The sequence below is a fragment of the Rattus norvegicus genome, chromosome 18, assembly GCF_021556685.1.
Source record: "Rattus norvegicus strain SHRSP/BbbUtx chromosome 18, alternate assembly SHRSP_T2T, whole genome shotgun sequence".
Taxonomy (NCBI): Eukaryota; Metazoa; Chordata; class Mammalia; order Rodentia; family Muridae; genus Rattus; species Rattus norvegicus.
In genome coordinates this window covers 69352674-69380000 of record NC_141551.1, presented here as the reverse complement: position 1 = coordinate 69380000, position 27327 = coordinate 69352674, and the positions used below count along the sequence as shown (strand labels likewise).

General features: G+C 46.0%; 1 protein-coding gene across 2 annotated transcripts; it reads left to right on the top strand.

Annotated features, from left to right (window-relative positions):
- Positions 1-7274: 7274 nt before the first annotated feature.
- Positions 7275-26977, top strand: Elac1 (elaC ribonuclease Z 1). Of its 2 annotated transcripts, NM_001107406.1 has the most exon segments (4): positions 7275-7348; positions 14674-14838; positions 19983-20447; positions 22483-24621. In NM_001107406.1, coding segments are annotated over 3 exon segments (1089 nt in total). In that variant the 5' UTR covers positions 7275-7348; positions 14674-14681; the 3' UTR covers positions 22950-24621.
- The last annotated feature ends 350 nt before the right edge of the window (positions 26978-27327 follow it).

Sequence of the window (27327 nt, the reverse complement as noted above, 5' to 3'; positions counted from 1 at the left end):
AGAAAAGAGAAGAGAAGAGAAGAGAAGAAAAGAGAAGAGAAAAGAAAAGAAAAGTGTTCTTTGGGCTCTGAACCATTTCTTCTCAGTCTAAGAACTTGGTCATTGGCTCTGCTGCCTCTCTGGCCATCAGTCCTCCCTGGGCAATTGACTAGCACCAGGGTACAAACATGCTTCTGCTTCCTTCATCCTGAGAGCAGTGCTGGGAGGACTCTGGGCCCCTCTTCCTCTCCAGCTGTTGCCTCAGAGCAAAACTCAGCATAGGAATTTTGTGCTAACTTCTTCCTGGCCTCAGGTCTTCCTGTCCAATCTGGCAGTCCTGGTGATTGGATCCAGGGCCTCATGTGTGCTCGACAAATGCCCCCCCACACACACACGTAGCCACAGCTCCAGTCCCCTCCTGCCTTGTCCTGTACCGTTCTATCCAAGCCTTCACACCTGCCTGGCACTGAGAGAGACCTTCGCAGTGCTGATCAAAGGACAACTTCGCATTTTTATAATTCCATATGCCATGCGTCAGTTACTCTCCTCTAGCTTTTCTGTTTGCTGTTGTGGAGGGGAAGGGTGGGAAGGCAGTTTAAGGGCAGGTACGGGGAAAACGCTGAGGGTTTGCCAGCCTTGAGCCAGGAGCACATTTGTTTACATCTTGCTTCTTCCTCCTCCTCTGTCCCTTCACATGCATAAAGGTTATTTTCTGAATGACTGGAAGTGGGTTGCAGGGACGGTGTCCCTTTACCCCAGGCTACACCCTGGACCTCAAAAGTGGCCTCAGCACTCACTGTACCTCAGCCTGGAACTCTCACGACACCTGTACCTTTCAGTCTCTGTCCACATCCCTTCAGAAGGCTTTCTCTGAGTCACCCACTAACTGCTGCCAAGACTCCCCAGCATCCCCATCTCTGATTTTCTATTTACCTACTTACCATCTGAGACAATAATACTACTTATTCTATTTATTTGTCTCTCCGGAACTGAGTAAGAATGCTGTGAATGCAAGCCTTTTTTCTTTCAGGTTTACAAACGCCTCAGTTTTTCCACATAGTACACTCATAACACTCTCCTGACCTCTAGGGTGTGTGGATTTCCCTTTACCCCACAAGCAAACAATGCTGCAGCCCACAAGCTCTGTTTCAATGCTGACCCACTGTCTACCTGGAGACTGTAGTGTGGCAGCCTCGAGAATGCCTTTATCACGTCAGGAGGATGCACCCCGGCCACGAGCGCTACACTTTGAAACTGTCTTCCCTTTGAAGTTGGAAGCCAGGCTGCCATTGTGCTCTCTCAGCCAACCGCTTAGGGCAGCAGGCAGAGTATAGCAAACCCATTCCTGGGAGTCTAGGACTGTTCTAAAGGTCAGCATCAGTTCATGGCGTCCCGGAGATCTTAAGTACAAAACTGTATGCTTTCCTAACCACCATTTCTTCCTTACCTGCCTTCTCCACATCCAGTCACATCTCCATTGTATTTTGAAGATGCTCATAGCCTTGCTGGCTTCCCCCAACTCTGAGCAGACATTTCTCCTAACACCTTACTTCATACTTAATTTTCTCTTGTGTGTTTCTTCGAAAGCCCAGGCTAGCCCGGCAGATGACTCTGGATATGGGTCTACAGATACGAAACACTAAAATGATGAGAGCTATTGGTGTAGTAATTAGAATCTCTGTATTCTTTTTTTTTCCTTTTTTTCTTTATTAACTTGAGTATTTATTTACATTACTGTCGCGCGCCCAACGTCTCGCCAGCAAGAACGACGCGCGGACACCAGGATCCTTCTGCAGCAAAGCGTTTATTACATCTTGAAGAGGAGAGACCGAGACCCAGAATGGCGCTGCTTATATACACTCTAATGTGGCATGTCCACGCCTGATTGGTTGCTTACCCATGATCTCATTAGGCACGCCCCGGAGTGGGCAAAGACCTGGCACGAAGGCACTCTTGCACATGCGCACACAGTTAACTTCCTGAAAGAAAGTCGGCTGGCGCGGCGGAGGCCAGCGCCATCTTGTAATGGCGAAAGCTATCCCAGCTTTCCACGTGGGGTGCAGTGGAAGGCAGCGCCATCTTGTGGTGGCGAATGTTATTGCAGCCCTCTACACATTTCGATTGTTATTCCCTTTCCCGGTTTCCCGGTCAACATCCCCCTCCCCCTCCCCTCCTATATGGGTGTTCCCCTCCCCTTCCTCCCCCCATGACCGCCCTCCCCCCAACACTCACGTTCACTGGGGGTTCAGTCTTGGCAGGACCAAGGGCTTCCCCTTCCACTGGTGCTCTTACTAGGATATTCATTGCTACCTATGAGGTCGGAGTCCAGGGTCAGTCCATGTATAGTCTTTTTTTTTTTTTTTTTTTGGTTCTTTTTTTTCAGAGCTGGGGACTGAACCCAGGGTCTTGCGCTTGCTAGGCAAATGCTCTACCACTGAGCTAAATCCCCAACCCCCCATGTATAGTCTTTAGGTAGTGGCTTAGTCCCTGGAAGCTCTGGTTGCTTGGCATTGTTGTACATATGGGGTCTCGAGCCCCTTCAAGCTCTTCCAGTTCTTTCTCTGATTCCTTCAATGGGGGTCCTGTTCTCAGTTCAGTGGTTTGCTGCTGGCATTCGCCTGTGTATTTGCTGTATTCTGGCTGTGTCTCTCAGGAGAGATCTACATCCGGTTCCTGTCTGCCTGCACTTCTTTGCTTCATCCATCTTGTCTAATTGGGTGGCTGTATATGTATGGGCCACATGTGGGGCAGGCTCTGAATGGGTGTTCCTTCTGCCTCTGTTTTAATCTTTGCCTCCCTATTCCCTTCCAAGGGTATTCTTGTTCCCCTTCTAAAGGAGTGAAGCATTCGCATTTTGATCATCCGTCTTGAGTTTCATGTGTTCTGTGCATCTAGGGTAATTCGAGCATTTGGGCTAATAGCCACTTATCAATGGAATCTCTGTATTCTTTTTTTTTTTTTTTGGTTCTTTTTTTCGGAGCTGGGGACCGAACCCAGGGCCTCGTGCTTCCTAGGTAAGCGCTCTACCACTGAGCTAAATCCCCAGCCCCGGAATCTCTGTATTCTTAATGTGCACTGTTCCCCCCCAACCCCCCCAGATGTACTGTCCCAACTCCAGGCTAGACTGTGAAGTAACTGCAGCCAGTTTGGAAGCATGCTCCTACGGAGGCACTTAAAATTAGATGGCAATTACCGAAGAGGTTTTAGGTAAGTAAGGTATAGCCACCCCACTACTGCCTTAAGACTACGAATTAATGAAAACAAATCTTAAAGCAATTATTATACATAAACAATAAACAAATAGTCCATCAACAGACTCCAAACATCCTTTATTTGTCTGCCTTGGTTTATAGTTATGGTCAGATGCTGATAAACCAGAAAGCTTAGGGCAAAACTGACTGGGATTTAGTTTCACTAAAGGTATCCTTGGATGACCGAGAATACACTGCCTGAGTTTTCCTAGTTTCATCTCTGCTGCTGTGATGGAATGTCCTGGCAAACTGCAGCTTAGGGAGGAAGGGGGTTTTATTTTTGCTCACGGTTCCAGGTTAAAGCCCGTCACTGTGCGGTAGTCACAGCTGTAGGAACCTGAAGCTAATCAGGGCACGCCTGACGTGTGGGAGCAGAGAGAAGCGAACACACACGTGTCTGTAGCACTCGGCTCGCTTTCCCTCTTCTCACATGGTCCAGGGACGGTGACACCCACTTTCGGGCTGATCTTCTTCCCACATCGATTAAGTCAATTATGATAATCAATTATGATAATCAATTATGATAATCTGCCCCCCCCCACATGCCCTCGGGCCAACCTGATCTGGACAGTAGTCATTGGGAGCTCTTCCCAGGAAGACTGGAGTCTAGAGGAGTCCACCCCAGATGAAGGCACAATCCATCTGTGAGGGCAAGTGTGTATCCTAGAACAAGAGCACTCATCTCCCGAAAACCAGTCCACCCCACAAGCTTTAGAGACTTCTCAGATCACCCTGCAGGATCAGAATTGAAATACAGATCGGTGCGTCTGTCCAATTACACACGATCCACTGATTTAATTTTTCTATTTAATTTTAAAATGAGGTAGCCACTAAGAAATAAAAAACCTGGGGAATAAAAACATTTCAATCCCTCGGGAAGCAAGTTGGGCTCCTCAGAGAGAGCCACTGATGATGGGTCATTGATCCATTGACGGCCCTGACACAGGGAAGCTGCCTGGAGCTGAGTCAACTCCTGGGACACCTCGATGGAAGAGACAACAAGGCCAGAACTGAACTGGTCTCTGAAACTCTCCAAGGTCTTCAAAATAGAATGAAACTAACATGGTGGCCAGTCAAAATTGTAGTAATGCCACTGCTTTGCCCCCACCAATCAACTAGAGGTTACCTAACCCTTCTGGAAAATTCTTCCAGCTCCGCATAAAAGGGGTCCTGTGAGCCCCTAGAATTGCTGCCATTTAAATGAATGATTGAAGAATAAACACTCCCTGAAATAATGACTAAGAGACTTCTTATATATGAGTAGATGCTTAGGCCAGAAGCTTTGCCTCTGTTTCACGACTAGAGCTCATCTAAGTCATGTCACATAGCTGCTTACCTGGTCCTCAGTTTCATATGACTGCCTTCTTCTGTGTGTGGTATGAATCTCCTGAGCCTTGAGTCTTGACTCAATCCCAGAAATCCTCTTTCTCTCCCGGAACTCCAACCTCCCTCTTTTCTTGATAGGTGAGCGTTTTTACACAGTGCAGAAGAGATTATCTCTACCCTCCCCCATTGTAGTTACACTGATTAAAATCTCCTTTTTCTGACCCCTGCTACCCCTTTGTCAAACTCCAGCTATACTATGAACTAAAAAATGAATAAATAAATAAAACACGGGCTGATTTAATTATCTTACTTTACTTAATAAATCACTTATAGTTGGCTCCACGGAAATAGTAAACAAACAAACAAAAACAAAAAGCCAAGCAGATGCAAACAATGCCCTATACGTAGTCATACATAAAGACTGGCTAAGAAAAACCAAGTATTTTGTAATTTTCATTTAGATTTATCCCTTGTCCATTTTAAGTTGGCTTATCTGTGTTGTTGTTTGTTTTGTTTTGTTTCATTTCTTTTTCTTTTTCTTATTGGTATTTTCAGACAGGGTTTTTCTGTGTAGCCCCGGATGTCCTGGAACCCGCTCTGTAGACCACACTGGCCTTCAGATCACAAAGATCAACCTGCCTCAGTCTCCCGAGAGCTGGGATTGAAGGTATGTGCAACTAACACCGGGTTTATCTATTTTCTTAAGAGTATCAAGTAGACCTTAACCTTCAGCCTGCATTCCCAAAGGTTAGGCCTTTCTTTAGAAAATACTTACATCTTGAGGACAGAGTCTAAGTTGATCCTTAAGGCTCAAGGAGATAAGCAGTAAAAGTATAAAAGTCAAGCCGTGAAGCTCACATACATTTTACCTTTTAGATTTACAGTGAAGCTAAACTACGCATGCTTGTGTATCTAAGAGGAAACAGGAAGAGGTGGTATAGATTCCTGGATCAAACCTCGGTCCATCCAGTTGCCAGCCAGGAAGGGTTCCATTCCTAGATGAGGAATTAATTGCTGGCCCATTCAGGGTTGTCATTTCTGGGTAAGGGACATCACTCCCTATGGGCCAAAGGTTTTGGCTGAAAATGACTTTGAGAAAGGCACCTCTATCTGTAAAAGCACACCTTCCAAGTGTTTTAAGTCAGTAGATGAGCTTGACGGTTTGACTTTTAATAATTTTACTGGGTATCTCCTTGAGCGTTAATGATCGAGTTAGACTCTGTCCTTCCGAGGCTATCTTTACCCTGGTGGATCAGACACACGGTCCATCTGGTATGAAGCCGGGGAACTGATGCGGAATTCCCCGCCAGGATCAGATACCACTGCCTGTCCCGTGCAAAGTTTAAGGACAGACACACAGAGCAGCTGAGGTTTTAACAGACTCGAATGAGCCCACGTGATGTCTAAATTTACCTATTTTAGCCTTGAAAGTTATAGAAGTTCTTCAAAAACATTATTTAGTGCAACTCTAGAATTAAAGATGGAAGACTAAAGTCTCACAGGGAGGGAAGATACAGGTCGCAAACCAGCATGAGGAAGGGAAGGCAGCAGGCAGAGTTGTCCTTGAAGACATTTATTTATAAAGCAGACCAGTAAATCAGCAGCGACGAGGCAGAGTTCCCTTTGCTGAGCTTGCCAGAGAGAGTGTGGACAGTGAGTAGGCGGGAAAAGAACGGAGAGTGCCTCTAAGATTTAGGATCAAGAGCGCACAGAGCAGCCAGAACGCACAGCTTTGGGGAATAGATTTGAGCTTAGCCTACACATTAACAGGGATGTGACCAGGGAATCAAGACAGTAAGCCATCAGCTCTCATGCATGTCTTTCAGGATGAGCCAATGGAGTTCCTTCTAACCCAACAATAGGGCATTGATAAATCTAACAGATTTCTATCTTTGGGTCTGGCACTCATCTTTTTTTTTTTTTTTTTTTTTCCAGAGGTGGGGACGGAACCGAGGGCCTCGGCTTGCTAGGCAAGCGCTCTACCACTGAGCTAAATCCCCAAACCCCTGTGGCACTCATCAAACACGAAGTAGGTCTCCGGCTATTAAAACAAGAACAGAGAACCAAGAAGAACACGCAAGCCACAGTTAGTGTTCTAGCTTCATTTCTGTTGCTGTGATAAAAGTTTACCCCTAAATAGCAAAAGGAAACAATGAGTGCGCCTTTAATCCCAGCCCTCGGAGGCAGAGGCAGACTTCAAGGATTCTCTGAGAGTTCCAGACCAACAGGTCTATGTAGCAAGTTCAAACCTAGCCACCGGCGGGCGACATTGCGGGGCACTGTCTCAAAACAAAAACAAACAAAAACGATCCTTAAATAAGAGGTTCAGAAGGCATGTGGTTAGGCTGATAATGAAGTCCGATGCCAAGTGCTTTCCTATCAAGGCACAAGCTTAAACTTTCAGGCTCTGCAGATGTAAGATTCATCCCAAAGACTGAAAACAATTACGAACACATCAGGAAAAACTCTTGTCTGGAAAACGGGACATGAAAATCAAACCAAAGGCAGAAGAGGACAGGTTTCCACTTTGGGGTCAGGAGCTCCAGCAGCACGCACTGCAGCCAGCGCGTTCCGGAGACCGAAGAGTGGGTGGGAACCCGCGACCCTCTCCTCCCCGCAGCCAGCCCGGGCGAGCGCCACCGAGCGCGGACCTCCCGCGCACCTCCGGCGCCTAGAGCGGCCTCGCCGGACCGCCGGGCGGCGCACTTCCGGCTGCGCGTCGCTACTCGCGCACTGCTGGGCCTCGGAGCCGGCCTGCGCCTCCCTCGGCTCCGGCGGGCCTCAGGGAGAGGGTGAGTGGGGCAGGACGCCCGAGGGGGGCGGGCGCGCTTCCTCGGAGCTCACAGGCCCGCGGGGCGGGCGCAGAGGTCCCGGGAGCGCCCGACAGCGAGGACGCGCCGCGCGGTGCCCGGGGCTCGCGGTGACCACAGGCCGGGCCACTCAGTCTTCGGCCCACGCAGCTCCGAAGTGAGGGGCGGCGGTGTCATCCGCCTGCAGCCTTGACCGGGAGCTGGCAGCCTGGAAACTGAGGAGCGCCGGTCTCCACTAGTCCCTCAGGTCCTGTGGGATATCCCCACGGTCAGCAGAGATTGTGATCTGCAGTCAGGCCCGAGGTGACAAGTGACAGCATTGTCAAGACTGAAATTGCGCACTATCTCGAACGTGGATCCCGGTCTTGAGAAAGCGAGCGAGCAACTGCTTTTTGGCCAAGAAGGCAGGGACTGAATGTGGTTTGCTCACTTTAAATTCCTAATTCCCCGAGCGATGCATGTCACAAAGCATACACCGTGGCTTAAATAGTTGCTCTTTGCCAGCTGACCTACTGGGAGGCTTTTGATTATTTAGTCAATTTTTTTAAGCCTTTTATTCGGGGAAAATCTCAAGCATACATGGGGAAAAAATTCCCAATTCATGATCAGGCTGGTTTGACCCCATTACCTTCTTTCCCCACTGTTGTTTTAAAGTGATTACGAAATCTACTACTCCATGTGGTAAAAGCTTGTCTATAAGACACAATGGCTGGTTTTTGGATCATAAAATCAGTCTTGTTAGCATTTCCTACTATCTATTATCTAACTAGTGTTTACATTCTCCCTGCTTTCTCTTCCCCTATCAGTTTATCCAGATCAGGAACCAAACAAGCTACACATTCTACAGTAATACCTCTTGTCTCTTGCTCTCCCGATCCCCTCTAATTTTTTTAACCCCTTGTATTTTACTAGCTGAAACACCAATTTGCGTGTCCTACATGATTTTTCCTACAGCCCGCATACTGCCTTTTCTATCTCTGGGATTCTTTAGAGAACTGGTCTTTAGCCTTTTCTGGTTCTGGCCCTACTTTCTGGCAAGAAAACGTCATGGAAGCCAACTGTGTATTTCATACTGCACCATGGGGAGTTAAATAAGATCTCGCTCCTCATTATAGACCTTTACCACAGGTAACCAGATGATTGGTCAAGGACTCAGAGAGAGGGATGCCAGCTAACAACCACAGCGGGACACTTGTCACCTTGTGGCCACATCTAATGACATAATGGAGATTGACAGTGACCATTAGTAGATGTTGGCATCAGGAAAGGAGATATTCTAGCACCGAGTCAGGCCTATTGGAAACACCTGATGCCATTTCCAGCTTCTGGAGCAGTGTGTGTGTGTGTGTGTGTGTGTGTGAAGGTGGAGTGTAGATGAGTCAAGTTTTGAAGCTTTGTGAATACTCTGTCAATGTATTGTACTGACATTTCTAATTCTGTATGTGTTTGAAATGTTTCCTTCTGTTTGTTTGTTGTTTTGTTTTTTGTTTCAAGATAGTTTCTTTAGCCCAGGTTGGCCCTCAGACTCTCAGTTCCTCTACTTTAGCCTCTCCCCCACCCCATGCCAGGATCTGAGGTATTCACCACCACATCCAGTTGACTTTTGTGGGTGTGCATGTGTATGAATGTGTGTGTACATGCGCATGGATACCGGAAGTCAGTGTCGCACGGCTTCCACACTACTCTTCACCTTAAGTTTTTGAGACAAGGTCTTTCGTTCACAGATTGTCTAACCTGGTTAGCCAGTGAGTTCCGGGGATCTGCTTGTCCGCTTCTGCCAGGCCTAGGATTATATCCGCACCCGACCGGACCCTGGTCTGTATGTGAGCACTGGGGAGCTGAGGCACGTTACTCGTCTGAGCTAGCTCCCTAGCCTCTGGAATTTTCAGTTTGGGTTTGTTTGGGTGTTTGAGGCAGGTCCTTTCTATTAGCCTTAGGTGGCCTGGAGTGTAGACCAGGTTGGTGTTGAATTTAAAGAGATCTGCCTGTCTGTGTCTTCTGAGAGTTGTGATTAAAGGCATGTGCTACCGTGCCCCACCTAAAACAAAACAAAACAAAACAAAGCAAACCGACCACAATTTGTTTTAAGTGTTCACTAATAATTTCAGGTTAGGTCCCTTGGGTTACAGTTTTCTAAGAAGGAGTTCGTGTTTATTTGTTTGTTTGTCTGTTCGCTGGGCTGGTTTGAGAGTATCTCATGGAGCTCAGTCTGGCCTTAAAATTACTACGTAGCCAAAGCTGGCTTGTTTTGTTCTCCTGGGTCCTCCTGTCCACCTTCTGAGTGAGGGGATCACAGGTGTGCACCTCCTAGCACACTTCACCAAATAGTTCTCCCACGTGACTCGGTGTCAGCGTACAAGGGAGCACACGCTCAGACTGAACATGCACCGTTCTCACAGGATCTCCTATTTAATATTTCTAGAATTGGACCTAATCGTTGGTGTTTTAAAGGACCCTGGCTAATTCTGATGTGCCCCAACAACTTGTCTAGATCCATTATTCGTTAGGGATTACACAGTGATTAATAAAGCAGGGGCAGAAGACTCAGATGGAGAGATTAGGAAGTATTATCCGTGAATGAAAATGCCCAGCCAGGAGCCCTGACTTGAGACTTTCTTCAGCTCTGGTGACATGGACTCATAGCTAAGCTGCCGTGTGCGTGTCGCCTGTCTTTTGACTCATCTTTTTCTGTAAGTCATAGCATTGCTCTTGACAAGGCAGAGGCACACTGAGAACAGCTCTTTGCCCAGTTCTGGTCAAAACTGTAAAAACGCTCATTGTCTCCATCAGTTTCTGTTGCCAGTTTTTCAGCGGAGTGGCAAACAACATGGACCAGGTTCCAGTAACAGTTACATCTCGTTCTTCCTTCTGTGTCTTACCAGCTTTTAAGTTAACTTTCTACTGTTTATCTCTACCTTGTGAAAAGTGCAAAACAGTAAGGAGGTAATTCAGTAAGCCTGTGTATGCACTCTAAACTTGTAATTGTCAAAAAGTAAGTGTAATCTAGAGGCAGAAATGTGGAGTAACTCAGGGAAGGGGTGCTAAAGTAACCTTAATGCTTGCCTGTAGATAATTACCTTGTGAGAGATGGGTGTGAAAGGTGAGGTGAGTGGGGGAGCCCTTGCCCCAAATGGAAAGGAAAACTAAATGACTGTAGTCATAAGAGCATATTTGTCCTTTTGATACTGTAAAACATCATCACTGTTAAATTCACATCAGAAATAAATAAGACATTGTTCATTATAACTGAAAACAGTCCAAAGATTTAAGTTAGCAGACGTTCTCCTGTTTATCCTCCCAGCATTCTAGAGACCCAGGAGGCTGACCATATTAATAATATGTTGTACACCCACAAACCACACTGTCTCATGTAAGTGTGGGGGCCTCAGGCATTGTTCTAAAAAATGAGGTTACACTGTGGCCAAGTATAATTTTTCTCATTGTTATTCTTGTAGTTACAGAGCACAGTGTTTATTACCTATAAAATAATATAATTTAATAGGATAATTAGCATAAGAACATAAACTGTCATTTTTCCTGTTGACATAACTGTAAATTATTTCTATATTTTAGTCCACCCAAAAGCACCATAGTAAGCATTATTGTACAGAATTTTATTTCTATAGGCCAGATTCCAGAAAACGAGAGTGCTGGGATTTGTAATCAACAGAGTCATTACTGGTAATATTTATTGTCAATTATTCTCCCACAGAGTAATAGCAACTCACCCCTCCACCATTGTGATTTGTGACTACACCCATCCCCCATTCCCCATCATTCCAGCTTTGGCGAGCTAGCTTTGGCGAGCATTCCCCATCATTCCAGCTAGCTTTGGCTAGCATTGCTCGATTGATGTGTGGGAAATCGAGTCTCTGTTCAGTTTGCATTTCTACTGGGGGGGGGGGGGGGGTCGAGCACTTTTCATGCTTACTTGTATTTTGAATGTACTCTGTGATTGGTGTGTATCCTCTTTATTTTTCCCTATGTCAGTACTTTTCATTAAATGCATTTCCATAAGATAAAGTTAATATTTTATTTTATTTACTATTGTGTGTGTATGTGTACACATGAACTTGAAGGGGCACGTGTGGAGGTCAGAAGACAACTTGTGAGAGTTGATTCTCTCTTCACCATGTACATTCTAGGGACTGAACCCAACTCGTCAGGCTGTGCTACAAGCTCCCTTACTCAGTGAAGTACTTCCAACACCACACAGCCATTTAACCTCTTAAAAACAATTTCTACTTCTTTACTTGAAATTTTGAGAATTTCATACACAAGAACTGTATTTACAGTATTTCCACCCTCCCTGTCCCCTTTTTCACATTCATATATATATGTATATACATATATATACACATATATACATATATACAAGTGTATACATGTATATACGGCATAAGGAATCCATTTGTGTTGCTCATGTGTACAGCTGTTTAGGGCTGACCAGTTGGGACTGGATAAGTAGTGGTGGCAGGAGCCCTGATTAGATTAAGTCCAGAGTAAATGTGCTGTGGACATAGCACAGCCATGTCATGGACCCTGTCCTCAGACTCACAGGAAAATGGCAAAGCGTGCCCCTCCCCACCCAGGGGGAGGCTCAGAGAAAGTCAAGAATGACTGTTGACCGTGCAGAAGAGTCTTGCATAGCAGCACCCCTTTGTGCCTGAAGACTGCTCTACAGAGACCACAGTTATGAGCTTAGCCTCCTCAGTCCAGCACTGCACCACAAACCCTGCCTCTTGTTCAGCTGTGTGCAACAGTCCTCTCTGGTCAGCTCTCTACATAACCTCCTGGGTTTGTCTATCAGAGAGCTCAGTCCACCCACTCCAGATTCTGTGTAAGTCTGTGTGCGTTTGCCTTCCCTCTGTTCCCTTGCCGCCCCAGTCACGTCCCTCCCTGGACCCATGCAGGACAGAGCAGATAATCTACCGGGTGGCATGTCTCTGGAGAAAACCGGTTACCCCTCCCTAAGCACCCACTGGTTGTCGCTCCTCTTCTAGGGGTGGGACTGCTTATTGCAGGCTGTGTTGAGGCAGCGTACTATTGAGACTTCTGTCACGATTAGAAGGCTCACACCAGCAGCGGGCACTGCTCCTTTTGACATCTTCCCTCAGCCTTGTAGGTGTCTACCTTTTTTTTCTGTGATTTCACTGAGTTTTGATACACAGATGTTACAAAATGCTGTACCAGGCAGTAGATGAGTTCATTTTTAAATTTCATTGTTTCTCGGCCTTTGCAAGGAAGTCCTTCCACTCCCTAGTTATATCAACATTCTCCTGATTCTCTACCCTCACGTTGGGGACAGAACCAGAGCGCCGTGCACGTTAGGCAAAGGCTCACCTATTGAACTGTATTCCCAGCACTAATATTTAGGACATCTTTTTTTCAGTTTTTTTTGTATTTAAATTTCTAACTCACATGGAACTGGTTATTCATAGGTTTCAGCTGGCCCTCATTGTTGCATGTGACACACACCTCCCATCACAGACACAGATCAGAGGTGGCACAGTGCCTAGGTCTAGTGAGAACAGTGCCAGGAGTTGGCAGACATCTGCACATTGACCAGGTCGCAGATCACTGGAAAGAGATGAGCCGCAGCTGGAGGTATACTCATGGCAGAGCACTTCTGTCTGTGCCCAGGGCCCCATGTTCGGTCTCAGGACTTGGTGGGAGAAGGGCAAAGGCAAACTGACCAACCACAAACTCTGTCTTCAAGTGAAACATACCATTTGCTGTAAAATATCAACACTGCTATACGGTACCCTGGTCCTTCCCAGGGATCAGTTGGCCACCACTTGGTAAGCATGATTGTACTATGTCTTGTTTAGATCCAAAACTAAACCCAGATGGGGCTTACTGTTTATTAGAGTTTAAAAATGTGAATTAGCCTCTCACCCTGTACTTTCGCATTTTTCCTGGACTAAGTAGCATTAGTCTGGTAAGTTGGGGAGCCAGTACTGACAGTTATAAACAAATGCTATCTGTGTTAGGAACCCCTGCTCATCCCCTGCATAAGCTGGGAAACCCCTAAGACCCTCCTTCCCCCAACCCTTTCTGTACAGAGAAAACTCCTCCAGGCTAACATGTTTCAAAACTCAGAGTGCCCCCCTGGGGGATTCAGTTTTTGATCACGTATGGACACCATCCCAGGTCCTGGCTGGCACACCATCACCCCTCACCTAAGCTCTGTGAAACCCCCTTGCTTTAGCCGGGTCGTGGACTTCCCTGACCTCCACCTGTGAGATAGCGACCTTCTAGAGAGAGCTGTCTCTCTATAAACCTGCCTTTATGCTTCTGATTTGACTTCAGCTGGTTCATTTCATTGGTAAAGAAACCTATTAATTTGAATTCTTGTGATTGTGTGTACCGATGTAGAATGTTTCTTTGCCTGTATGTGTGGTGCCTGTATGTGGTCACAACCAGAGCTTCGTTCATTGCTGTGTAAGCAATTCACCCAGGATTTTCTCTCCATATGATGACATTTCTATATCATGACATATAGAATAGTTTTACTTCCTTAAAAATGTGCTTCCCTGAAGGACGGTGGAAGTGAATGCCTTTATTCCAGTACCTGAGAGTCAGAGGCAGATGGATCTCAGCCTGGACTACAGAGATAGTTCAGTACATTCATGGTTACACAAGAAACCCTGTCTTCAGAAAACAAAAACCAAAGGAAAAAAATGATTTTCCCATTAATTCTCTCCCTTGCAACACCGGCAAACACTCATCGTTCTTCTTTCTCTGTAGTTTGCCTTTTAGAGACTGTCATAGGGTTGGAATTCAACTACAGTGTTTTACCTGTAATGCCAGGGATTAAGCCCAGGGCCTTGTACATGCTGGGTAGGAGTTCTACCACTGAGCATGTGTGTGTGTGTGTGTGTGTGTGTGTGAGAGAGAGAGAGAGAGAGAGAGAGAGAGAAAGTGTGTGTGTGTGAGAGAGAGAGAGAATGTGTGTGTGTGTGTGTGTGTGAGAGAGAGAGAGAGAGAGAGAGAGAGTGTGTGTGTGTGTGTGTGTGTGTGTGTGTGCACATGAACACAGTTTGGTGACTTGTAGTTTTAGCTAGTTAAGACCATGGCTGGAGTATAGCTCAGTGGTAGAGTACCAGCACTGTTTGAAACCACCAAACAAATCGTTATCCCATGGCAGAAGCAGGTATCACTCCATGCAGAGCACATGTTCAGCAAGTAGGAAGATCCAGGTTCTATCCCCAGCACCCAAGAACCAACCAACCACAGAAAATCTCAGAGGAGCAGGCTTTTGTGCGGTGATTTTCCAATGACCCCCAGTGATGTTTCCGTTGCAGGGTGGAAGATGTCTATGGATGTGACCTTTCTTGGGACAGGAGCAGCATATCCATCGCCCACTCGGGGTGCCTCTGCCGTGGTTCTTCGGTGTGAGGGCGAGTGCTGGCTCTTCGACTGTGGGGAGGGCACACAGACCCAGCTTATGAAAAGCCAGCTTAAAGCAGGTTAGTGTGCATCCAGCTCCTCGGGAGTGTCCTCTGTTATGTGGCATGCTCTCGGCTGCCAGGAAGCTGCTGTTGAGTTACAGGCCCAAAGCTACATCCACTTCATAACTAGAACTCTGACTTGGAAGAGCGCCAAGCACCCAGCAGAGCTTGCTAAACGTCATGGACACCTTTACTTGGTTTTCACTCACCCTGTGTCAAGAGCAGGATTGATGGAGGCCTGGGCATGCAGGGGAGAGATACAGCCGGTGTAGCAGATGGGCCCTGCCCTAAAGGGTGTGTTGGCTGCATTTGTCTCTGCCAGGAAATTCCTGGGAGAGTGCAAAGGGCAGTGGTCAGGGAGGAGGATACTTCCTCTTGCTATTCAGTAGCCATCTTGCCATCTCAGACAAGTTGATCTGCAGGTTGCTGAGAGAGGAAAAGTAATTCCTAGCCTGGGAGAATTGAAGTCCAGCCTGAGGGAATGGAGTAGTCATCCAAGACCAGCACCGGGAGGGTGAATCCAGTGGTGAAAAGTCTGACTAGATTCAGGCAGACCTGGGATTTAGACCCAGCTGTAGCTCAGGCTAGACCTTAGCAGATCAGCCAGCTTAAATATGTTTCTTGTCTCAAAGAACAGGATTACAAACTCTGCCTAAAAGAGTTGTTATAAAGCAGGTGTGTGGAAGTTGCTGGGAATCCTAGCACTCAGCAAGCAGAAAGGATTGTGGGTTAGAGGCCAGCCTGAGCTACACAGGGAGAGCCTGTCTCAAAAAAGACTGCTAAAGGAAATATATTTATATATATTTCTATTTCTCTCTCTTTCTCTCTCCACATAGACATGCGCGCGCACACACAGACACACACACACACACACACACACACACAGACACACACTCGCACATATCCTACATGGCTGCTTCCATGGCATCATTTAAATCTTTAAAAATAATTTTATTAACATATCAATTATGATGTTTTCATCATTTAAATCTCATCTAAAAGACTGTTTTCGTAGCGACATTGGTATCTGGAACTATGTTATTTATGTAGTTCGTTTCTGTGTTTGCACGTTGATGTACAGTCAGGTACGTTTAGTGACACTTATGTGCCTGGCAGATGCCAGTGAGCACTGTTGGTGGTGAACAGTGGACATTGGGGATCTCCTGCTTTTGAGGTCTTGGTAACTCAGAGCTGCTGCAGCTTATCAGAGGGTGAGGCACTTGATATTTAAAGAAACATACTTGCAGGAGCCAGGGGCCAGCCATCAGTCATAGTAATACAGGAAGCAAGGAGGTATGCGTTTTTAGATACAGCGCGAAAGAGAGGCAGTAACTGTAGAATACATGCTTAGGATGTGTAACAAGTGGGTCCAGTTCCTGGCACTGAAACCAAAGCCTGCGAAGCAAAAGAAATGGTTAGACCGGGACTCCTAACAGCATCAGCAAGCGTGATCTTAGCTCTGCTCACTGTGTTAAATGGGCCTCGGTGGTACAGCAGGGATTCAGTATGTGCACGGCCCAGGGTTTAGCCCCCAGCACTAAGGAAAGAAAATAATTGTAACTGATTTACATGTTTATGTCTGACAGGACTGGCAATTGTTAGCGATGCAACTGGCAAGTACATATCTTCGTACTTCTTATTTTCACAATGTTTATCTTTGCTAAGTTTCCATTGGCTCTCCTTGAATTACCAGTAGCCTAGGCAGGTCTTGAATTTGTGGTCTTCCTGACAGAACGCTCTCAGTAGTTGGAATAATTGGCCTATGTCACCAGGTCTGTCATTTTAAGTGTGTGTATGTGTGTATGTGTGTATGTGTGTATGTGTGTGTGTGTGTGTGTGTGTGTGTGTGTGTGTGTGTGTGTGTGTGTGTGTACAAGCTAGAGTGGGAGGGAGAGAGGGAAGGGAAGAAAACAAATCGTTGAGGCTGCCATGGTGACACAGTACTGTTAGCCCAGCACTTAGGAGGTAGAAGCAGGAGGATTAGGAGTTCAAGGTTATCTTTTATGATAGAGTCAAGCCTGGGCTATAAGCCTGTTTGTCTCATACAAACAAAATTTCCTTAATTATAAAATTTTTAACATATTTTATTGAAGAAAGTATGAGTAAGAAAGCCCAAGTCTTCCTCTCTTAGCCACCTCCCCCCTCCTGTGCCTCTTTCCTTGGAGGCAGGGTTCTATGTAGTCCTGGCTGCTTTGAACTTGCTGTGTAGCCCATGACTATGAATATCAGTCCTCCCACTCTACATCCCAAGTGCTGGGGTTACAAGCATGCCCTGCTACAGTAAACTTTCTGTAGAACTGGGAGTGAACTGTGGGCTTTGTGAACAGTAGCCAAACACTATCAAGTGAGCAACATTCCCAGCTCCCATAGGTGTATACTGTGTACGTGTACATACAGATGTGAGAATGGTGTGACTGAGTGTATAGAAGTATGTGTAAGTTACATAAACGGAACCGCACTTTGACATTAGCTGCTTCTGTTAGACACACACACACACACACACACACACACACCACACAGCAGTTTAATTTCATCTTCATGTCTGACCAAGGATGCTTAGTGTTCTGCTCCTCTGTAGGTCGTGTTTCTCTACCACTTCCTGCTTCCTAGGGCAAAGGAAGTGGTGTGATTTTTACTCTTCACCTGGTAGCTTCCTCATACCTTTCATAACTGTGGTTGCTGTTCCCTGTATCTCAGAAATCACATTTCCCGAAAATGAAGTGTCTGGCCTCTTTGGGACTGATGGCTGTGGAAGTTTTCCTCCCTTTATCTGCCCCCTTCGCGTTGGGCCCAGCTGTTTGTGTCTGCTTTGGCTTTGTTTTGCAGTGTAGAGTGAGAAGGCCCAAGAGGTCTGATGTTGGCAGTTCTGTGGCCAACATTGGATCTGGACTCAGTGGCTGCTGTAGTTCTTTTTATCTCTAGAAGCCTTGGTCATGGTGAGAGGAAAATGGAAATGGGGATATTTAAGAAACATCTTTTCGGGCTGGGGATTTAGCTCAGTGGTAGAGTGCTTACCTAGGAAGCGCAAGGCCATGGGTTCGGTCCCCAGCTCCGAAAAAAAGAACCAAAAAAAAAAAAAAAAGAAACATCTTTTCATTTGAAATTAAAAAAAAAAAAAAAAGGAAGGCTAAGCAGAGGCCTGGGGCAGAGCTCAGTGACTGGGGGCTTGCAGAGTGGGTGTGGCAGCCTAGATACAATCCACAGCACCACACAGAAATCACCCAACAAGACCTGAGGAAGAGAGAAACAAAAGCAGCGTGTTGAAGAGTCATCTACGGCGAGAGAAGACCTTGTGAAATGAGAGATCACCTCCTTGGGTGTCTGGTGGACCCAAGTCAGCCTCTAAGTCAGCCATTGTTCTCGGCCAGTACAGCCTGGGTGTAGTCGTTCTGGGAAGACTGCTTTGAGAGCATTCGCTGTCAGACGAATCACAGTGTGATAAACTGTTCCTGTTCTTTTATGGTATCAATAAACCGCTCCCGTACTTTTATGGTATCGTATAGTTCAGATAGGTGGCCCTTGAGCCTGTTCTACTGGAAATGTGCTGGTTGTGATTGTTACTTTCAAAATGCCTGAGGTGCATCTCAGAAAATGCTTCTGTGCCATCCTGCCGTTTACCAGCAGTAAATTCGGTTTACCCTGACCTAAATTGAGTTATAACTTAAGCCAGTGTGCATGGAAAAGGCTATTGTGAAGGTTGAGAGTGGAAATAAGAGCTGGGCCCATGGGCCCTCATGTAGTGTGGTCAGTTTCTGCCTTTACTCTGCATGCCGGCTGGCCAGTATCTGAAGTGCTTGCCCTCCCTCTGTTCATCCATGTTCCCTTCCGCATCTCTTCCCAGTCCTTGTCCTGTTTGCCCTTCCCCCATGCCCTTACTGGGACACACATCTAGGTCTTGGTTGGCGAATCCTTGCCCAGGAAGGAGACCTTAGAAGGCAGCTTTAAGGTTTAGACCTAATCCAGCCAATTAGAGGCAGTAGAACATTGCACTGTGCTTTCGGGACGTATTTCTAGACTCAGAGGGAGCTGTGGGCGACAGTGTATACTTGAGGCCCATTTATTTAAGTGAGATGTCTTGGTATACTTTTAAATTTCATTTTTAAAAAGTAAGAATATATAGGAAGACATTTGGAAAGCTGTAAAACACTATAATTTGAAGATATCATGGAAAAAAACATACTGTCCCATTTAAACCATCCAGTAAAGCTAGGTTTGGGAGTTCAAACGTATTATCCCATCATTTGGCACGCTAAGGCAGGACAGTTGCCACACATTCAAGGTTGCCTGGGTAACACAGTGATTTCCAGACTACCATGGGCTATAGCATGAGATCTGTCTTAGAAAGCAACGGAGGGGTTGGGGATTTAGCTCAGTGGTAGAGCACTTGCCTAGCAAGTGCAAGGCCCTGGGTTCGGTCCCCAGCTCCAAAAAAAAAAAAAAAAGAAAAGAAAAAAAGAAAGAAAGAAAGCAAGCAACGGAGCAGGGCTGGGGAGATGTCTCAAGGGTAAGAGTGCATGCTGTGCGAGCACGAGGTCCTGGGTTCAAGTCCACAGTGTCCATGTAAAAAACTGGGCATGGCTGTATGGTGCCTGTAACCCTAGCATTAGTGGGTAGTCAAGGAGGCAGATCCTGGGGCTCAGCACTCAGCCAGCCCAGCCAAAATGGCGAGCTTCTGGTTTAGGGGAGACTCCATCCCAAGGTACTAGAAAGCAATAGAGTAAGACATCCAGTCTCTTCCTCTGCTCTCTGCAGGCATGTGTGTCCAACATACTCCTGTACATAGACTACACACAACACCATATACATAGACTGCACACAACACCGTGTGCACCTCTCCCACACACGTACCAATCACCCAACCATAATGAAGCCCGCTTCTCTCTTTTCTGCAGTCATGCAGCAAAATGAAAGGGATAAGTAAGTTTATAGTCACATCCGGAGTCTGTAATTTCAGCTGACTGCGCCTTATGTAAGTTGCTAGGCTTGTTTTAAGTTTCTGGTCTGTGGGGCTGAGGGTGCTCCTCAGTGGCAGCCCAGGAGTAGAGCAACTGTCCCGTCTGCACAGGTGACTCCGGCGTGGGGCTGAGGGTGGGGACGCTCAGTAAGATCTTGGTCTTTATTTCTGAAAACTCTCCTAATATATTCCTCACCTCAATCAAAAGGGAGAATCACCAAGATCTTCATCACACATCTCCATGGAGACCACTTCTTTGGCCTTCCAGGCCTCCTCTGCACCATCAGCCTGCAGAGTGGCTCTGTGGTCAGCAGGCAGCCTATTGAGATCTACGGCCCCGTCGGCCTTCGGGACTTTATCTGGAGAACCATGGAGCTCTCTCACACGGAGTTGGTTTTCCCTTATGTGGTCCACGAGCTGGTTCCTACAGCTGACCAGTGCCCTGTGGAAGAACTAAGAGAATCTGCACAAATGGATGAAGCAGACAGCTCTCCCAAAGGACAAGGACGGACTATCTTGCTAGATGCAGAGGAAAACTCCTACTGTCTGGTGGATGACGAACAGTTTGTGGTAAAAGCCTTCCGCCTCTTCCATAGAATTCCATCTTTTGGCTTTTCCGTCGTGGAAAAGAAGCGCACCGGAAAACTCAGTGCTCAGAAGCTGAGAGACCTTGGTAAGCACCTCCTTCTCTTTACCGCCCATCATCTTGTCTCGCTTTTGAAGTTACTTTTTAAATCCGTTTCTGTTTCTATTTTTGTCTGATCCAGGGTTTCACTCTGTAGCCCAGCCTGGCCTGTAACTCACTGTATAAACTCAAATTCAAACTCATGATCCTCCAGCCTCTGCCTCAAGATTGGTTGGAATTCGAAGTGTGCACAGTCTTGAGGTGTGTTTTCAATGACATCTTTGTGTGAGGTGTGGGCAAGTGCGTGCGGAGGCCAGGGGTGTCTTCCTTCCTTTTTGCTACAGGGTCTCTCGCTGGACTTGGAGCTGATGATTGTGTGCAGGCGGACTACTCAGCAAGCCCTTAGGATCCACCAATTTCTCCTCCCCCAGTGCTGGGGTTACAGATGCAAGTACCACCCCCGCTTTTCACCTGGGTGCTGGGGACCTGAACTCAGTCCTCTTGCTTAGCCAGCAAGCACTCTACCTACCAAGCCATCTCCTTGGTCCTTCAGTGACGTCTTCAGGGTAAAGCTGATTGCCAGGTCTTTAACTTACAGTGGCAGCTGACTGCCTCAAGGGCTGCTTTGTTTCCCTTGCCCTCATTCAGGGCGATGAAGTTAGTGTGGTGCTCACACTGCACCTTAACACGTTTTACACACCACAGTTCAGCATAATAGACGGAGACACACAACGGGGCCTCTGAAGAGTGGAGGCCAGGTCCATCCCACTTCCAGCCATAGAACTTCACTTGCCTGCCACGGATATCCCTGTTGGAAGGATGGTGGCGCTCTGTCTAGTTTTTAGGTGTGCAGGATGTTCCCCAACTAAGACAGTACACTATTCTAGACAATGAGGAAAAGTGATGAGGCCAAAGGTGGGGTGGTGTTGTTGCTGTTGTTGCTGTTGTTGTTGGTGTTGTTGTTGTTGTTGTGATCTCAATACTGTGGAAATACTGTTATATTTGAAACTTTAAACATGATCTCTATTGGAATGTTGGTCACATATCTGCTTGTAAGAATTATCCACAGTGTTAATCTGTACTAATAGAACACTGAAAATCTGGTATTGCTATCATCTGCCAACATGATTGAGCATGCAGAATTGCCTTAAACATCCCTTGGTCTGATTTTTGTGTGTTGTGTGAGTGTGTGTGTTGTGTGTGTGGTTGTGTGTGTGTTCTGTGTGTGTGTGTGTGTGTGTGTGTGTGTGTGTGTGTGTGTGTGTGTGTGTTTGCCATAGTGTGCAGGTGGAGGTCAGAGGGCAGCTTTAGGGAGTCAGTTTTTCCTCCCACTATGTGGGTTTTAAGGATCAAATGAGGTTGTCAGGCTTGGCTGGAAGTGTCTTAAGCTGCTGCCGTCTTCCTATCTAAACGTGTGACTCCATTAACACATTTCTTCCTTAGTCAGTCAGTTCATAGACATTCGATCTAACTAGAGATTTTGATTATATGATTGTTTATATCTATGCTTTGATGTTATGATAAATAATGGTCCTCAAAATTTGTTATTCCTATGCAAAGCAGAAAATCCCAGCTGGTATCTTGAGTGCAGTGAGGTCTAAGTGTTACTTCAGAGCTTAAAAGTGAGCTTACATATGTGCTCGGAAAAGCCCTCAAACATAAAGCTATTGTTAACAACAGTCAACAATGAACTTTTCAAATGTTTAAATATCACATATCACCATTGTCTACAAGTAGTAACACATTTCTTTCAGTTTTGAAAATAATTGGATGCCTTTTAATTTTTAAAAAATTTTTATGTGTATGGGAGTTTTGTCTGCATTATGTCTGTGTACCATACATATGCCTGTCACCCTCAGAAGCCCTGGGACTGGAGCTGCGGACATGTGTGGGTTGCCATGAAGGTAGTGGGAATTGAACCCAGGTCTTCTGGAAGAGCAGCAAATGCTCGTCACTGCTGAGCCATCTCTCTCCAGGCCCCTGGATACCTTGCTAGTTGCTGGTTGCTATAAGCTGTGAAAATTGTCTCTTGGCAAATCATAATTCCATATTCTTGACATAGTGTTATCCGTTTTATCATCAGGTGTCCCACCAGGTCCTGCCTATGGGAAGCTGAAGAATGGGATTTCTGTTGTTTTGGATAATGGAGTTACAATTTCTCCCCAAGATGTCTTAAAAAAACCTATGGTTGGAAGAAAAGTCTGCATCCTGGGCGACTGTTCCGGGGTCGTGGGTGATGGGGGAGTGAAGCTGTGCTTTGAGGCAGACCTGCTGATCCATGAGGCGACTCTGGATGACTCCCAGATGGACAAGGCGAAGGAGCATGGCCACAGCACACCACAGATGGCAGCAACATTTGCAAAGCTGTGCCGTGCAAAGCGCCTCGTCCTGACTCACTTCAGCCAGAGGTACAAACCAACTGCCTTAGCCAGAGAAGGGGAGGCAGACGGCATCACGGAACTGAAAAAGCAAGCCGAGTCTGTGCTGGAGCTCCAAGAAGTGACTCTAGCGGAAGATTTTATGGTGATTGGCATTCCGATCAAGAAGTGACACGCACGCTCCCGAGTGCGTTAGTGTGGACGTGGTATGGATGTGTTACCAGACCTGCACTACAGACTCTTTTGTTTCTTAAAATTACTTTGGCCCTAACAATCCTAAAGATGGAGCTGGATTGCTGAGCTGACTCAGTAGTGAGAGGGAACGAGATTTTTTTTTTTTTTTTTGGTTCTTTTTTTTCGGAGCTGGGGACCGAACCCAGGGCCTTGCGCTTGCTAGGCAAGCGCTCTACCACTGAGCTAAATCCCCAACCCCGGGAACAAGATTTTAAATAATGAATCATTTTTAAAAGATGAAAAAATTTAAATCATTTAAATTTAAATTTTTAAATATGAAAAGTCCTTCCTGAAGTGCAGAGGTGACAAGATAATTCATGGTGCAGGGAACTTATTTTGTGGCTGTTGCTACAGACAGCGTTCAACTCTGTGCAGTGTCGGACTTAGCGGCGCCCAGCTTAGTCGCCACTACTGATGACGTATGCAGGACTGAGGCCTCTTGGCTAAAGAAACGGTAGCAGAATTTGTACCGAATTTGCGTCCCTAATGGAGATAAATGTATGGGGGCAATACATGGGCAGTATTGGTGACACGGTGGTCTCACCGGGAGGTCAGTGCAGGTTTGGACTGAGTTTTAGCATTTTCTTCAACATCCTGGTTTCTTTTAACACACGGTCCTGGGTAGACTACTAAGAATTAGGTAATGGAATTGTTTTCCTGCGGCAGTGACGGAGGGGAGATGGTGACAGCACAGTAGCGTAGTCAGTGGGGGTCAGGGATGCCATACATGCTGCGCAGTCCTGCATAAGAATTACCTCAAAGTCCTAGGCCTGTGCAGAGACACAAATTAAAGCCTTCATTCCTTATGCGATGTGCTCGGCCAAGGTTAATGACGTAATGGGCTGCAGTAATAGATCAGCCAAGTCCTCCAATAGGAGGGGAGGGTGTGTGTGTCAGAATTAGATGCTGCAGCAGGTGTTATTTGGAAAAGTGAGTCATCGAGTGAATCTCATAGATGTGGAGAGAGACAGTCACCCCAGCCCAGGGAGAGTCTGCCTCAGGCCTAGAAGTCCTGGAGCTGTGTTGTGAGTTGAGTGTGGTGGAAGTTGGAGAGGGAGCTCCTGCTTCTGCTTCCAGAGGCTGAGTTAGGAGGTCAGAGTAGACCCGACCCTGCACTGCCGAGCTGCCTGGGTGATTCTGACAGACATAGGTACTGAACCAGCCTAGGAGAAAAAAAAATTGTCTTTTTTTTTCTATGTATTTAAATTCAGGGTATATATATATTTTATAGATTCTTATATATATATATATATATATGTTTATGTGTGGTATATTTTATGCATGCATATTTTTACATGAAAGCTGACCTCCCTCCACTATTTTCCTAAAGCAAAATAAAGATATTTTATTGGACAAACAAAAGCTAGGAGTTTATTACCAGAAAATACTCTTTTAGAAATTCTGAGGCATTATTTTGGCACAATAAAAATAATGTTGTAAGGTTGAGAAAGCATAAAGGGGCAAACAGATGGGTGCTGTAGAGGGACACTGACTACAGGCAGCTGATAAGTCCGGACCCTCGTTCTCATTATCGTTCCTACAGCAGCAAAGAGTCTTTCGAAGCGTGAGACTAATGCACTTTTAGAGCTGTGTTATTTAATGATGTCTTTAACTCGGAGTACTGAGGCCGTTTCCTGTGGGCAGAAGTAAAATGGACACATGACTCTTGATTCCAAATCTCTGTCTCTGAGTAGTTCCTCCTCTCTAGTTCTCGCTGTGGTAAAGAGCGTCTTAGCATGGTGGCTGAAGCCATTGCCTTGCTACTCACAAGGCTAAGGCAGGGAAATAGGAGGCTGGGCTGTGTCTTTAAAAAAAGACAGAAAAAGTAAATGTGACTTCTAACATATCCTCACATTCATTCACATTCTTCACCACCACACAGGAGTGTCCTGCTTCATTACTCTATTAGGATATGACGTCATCAACTTTAAAAACCTAAGTCCTGGGCTGGAGAGATGGCTCAGCGGTTAAGAGCACCGACTGCTCTTCCAGAGGTCCAGGGTTCAATTCCCAGCAACCACATGGTGGCTCACAACCATTTATAATGGGATCCAATGGTCTCTTCTGGTGTGTCTGAAGACAGCTACAGTGTACTCACATAAAATAAATAAATCTTTAAAAAACAAACAAACTAAGTCCTACCCTCTCTTTCACCTCTCCCTGTTTTTAACAAGGTCTCACTGTGTAGCCCAAGCCGGCCTGAAGCTTAAAGTACTCCTGCTTAAGAGCTGGGGTTATAAACAGAGTTTATATTCTGCTCATAATGCTTTGAATATTTCTTCCCCAAGAAAATGTTATAGTTTTTAGCCTGGTGTAGAGCACTTGCTTAATTTTGACTTGTAGTATAAAAAGGAAAGATGATTTTTGCCTCGAACTGCAAATGGCTTTATTATGCCTTTAAGTTAATATAGATAATTCAACTCTTTTCCCCTGAATATGTCAGCTTAAAATTTTGCTACTTTTTCCTTTTATTAATGAAATAAGAATCTTCTTCCAATGTGTCAGTCCCAGTGGACAGTGATGGTACTTTATCTCACAAAGGTATATGTTTACAGTGAAATTACTAGATCCCACTTTACTGCTAGATTTGAAGGCTACTGAAATGGAAATAATAGGAGTATTGACCCCCTTCTTTCTCATTCTTCTCTTTTCCTTGGAGATTGGGGTCTCATGTAGCCCAGGCTAGCCTTGAACTTGCTATGTAGCCAAGGATGACCCTGACCTTGTGATGCTTTTGCCTCCACCTCCAGAATGTGAGGTAACTGTCTGATGTCACCATGCTAGGTCTACGTAGTTCTGAGGATGGAGCCCAGGACTCTGCCTGCCAAGATTGCAGCGCTCGAGTATGGGGGGCTTTTGTTCAGTTTGTCTTTTTAGGGGATTCTAAAAAGGAAGCCCTGGTTGCAAGAACTAAGTCTAAGGGGAGACTGTGGATAATAGTGTGTGATTTTTCTTTTCTTCTGTGTGCAAAACCAAAAAACAACGATTTAAGCACGTTACATTTTAAAAGGCAGGAGAAGTGGCTGGGAATGTAGCTTGGGTAGAGCAGTGGTTAGCTTGAGCCAGGCGTCTTGATCCCCAGTGTCTCCTCTTGAAGAGGAGATCATGAATGGTTAAGAGTGGATTCAAATTTAAGAATGTATGGAAATGTAATAATGAAACTCATTCTGTACAATTGACACATATTAATAATTTTTTTAAAGTGGAGAAAGAAGCTGTGGGAGAAGGGGCAAGAAGTTTGGGGAGGCAAGACAGGTTGCCACTCCTGTTGGTGGCCTCATGAGTCACCAGTACACTGGATGTTCTGACGAAGTGTATGTATATATTCATTTAGTATAGCAGTTACGTTATAGAAACCCAAACATACAGATAAAGCCCTCCTCTGGGTAACTGGTCGTTTCCACATAGACACTCCAGGTAGCTGACAGTTCGAGTCTTTGTAATATTCCTGTCCATCATCTGAACTGCAGCCAGAGTGGCTTTTTCCCAAGATGTAAATTTTTGCCATCTCTCCCTGGCTTGAAACTCGGTAGCGGTCTGTCTTTACCTCTCTAACCAATCTTACTCTCCAGTGCTACTCAAGCTTGCAGCCCCAGCCTCAGGGTCTTCTGGTGTCACAGAGCCTTCCAGTGGCCTGCCTCCTTCCCATGAAATGGCATTTGCCACTCCCCAAGTCAGCCTAGTGAACCTTTGTCTTAGCTCTGCTTCCAGGCCTGGTAGAAGCCTGCCTGCCTGCCTGCCTGCCTGCCTGCCCAGCTCCTGCTAGGTAGTGCCCTTCTCAGCCCCTCGACCCGTCTTCCTGCCCCTTGTCGGTCACAGCTTCATTCTGCCTCTGTATGCGATGTCTTTCCTCCTTGTCTGTAAGCCACACAAGGGCAGAGCTCTGTCTGCTTCTGCTCCCCTTTATGACTAACTCGGTGCCTGGAACACCAAAGGCGTTCAATAAAGAGTGTTGACTGGATCATATTTCCTTGTCCTGTGATTTTGTTAGTATCTAGTCCTTTGTCATCCAATGGATCCCCTCATTCAGGTTAAAAAAACGCAGAATAGGCAGACCTGACCTCTGGCCGAGGAGGAAGAGCAGGAGGCCTGCCTGTGACCTCGGTGGGCAAATCCTTATAAATTAACAGTTTGAAACTTTAGTTTGCTGTTGCTAAGATATGGAAGCAAAACTCTAGAGTCAGGGAAAAGATTAGAAAAAGATTTTCTCTACCTAAGACGTTGGATACTGTCTTGGGCTGTGGCTGGCTGCTCATAAGGGGATTAGAGAAAGGAAGATGGGGGAAGGGCTGAGCCTTAGGTGAGAGTCTGGAGAC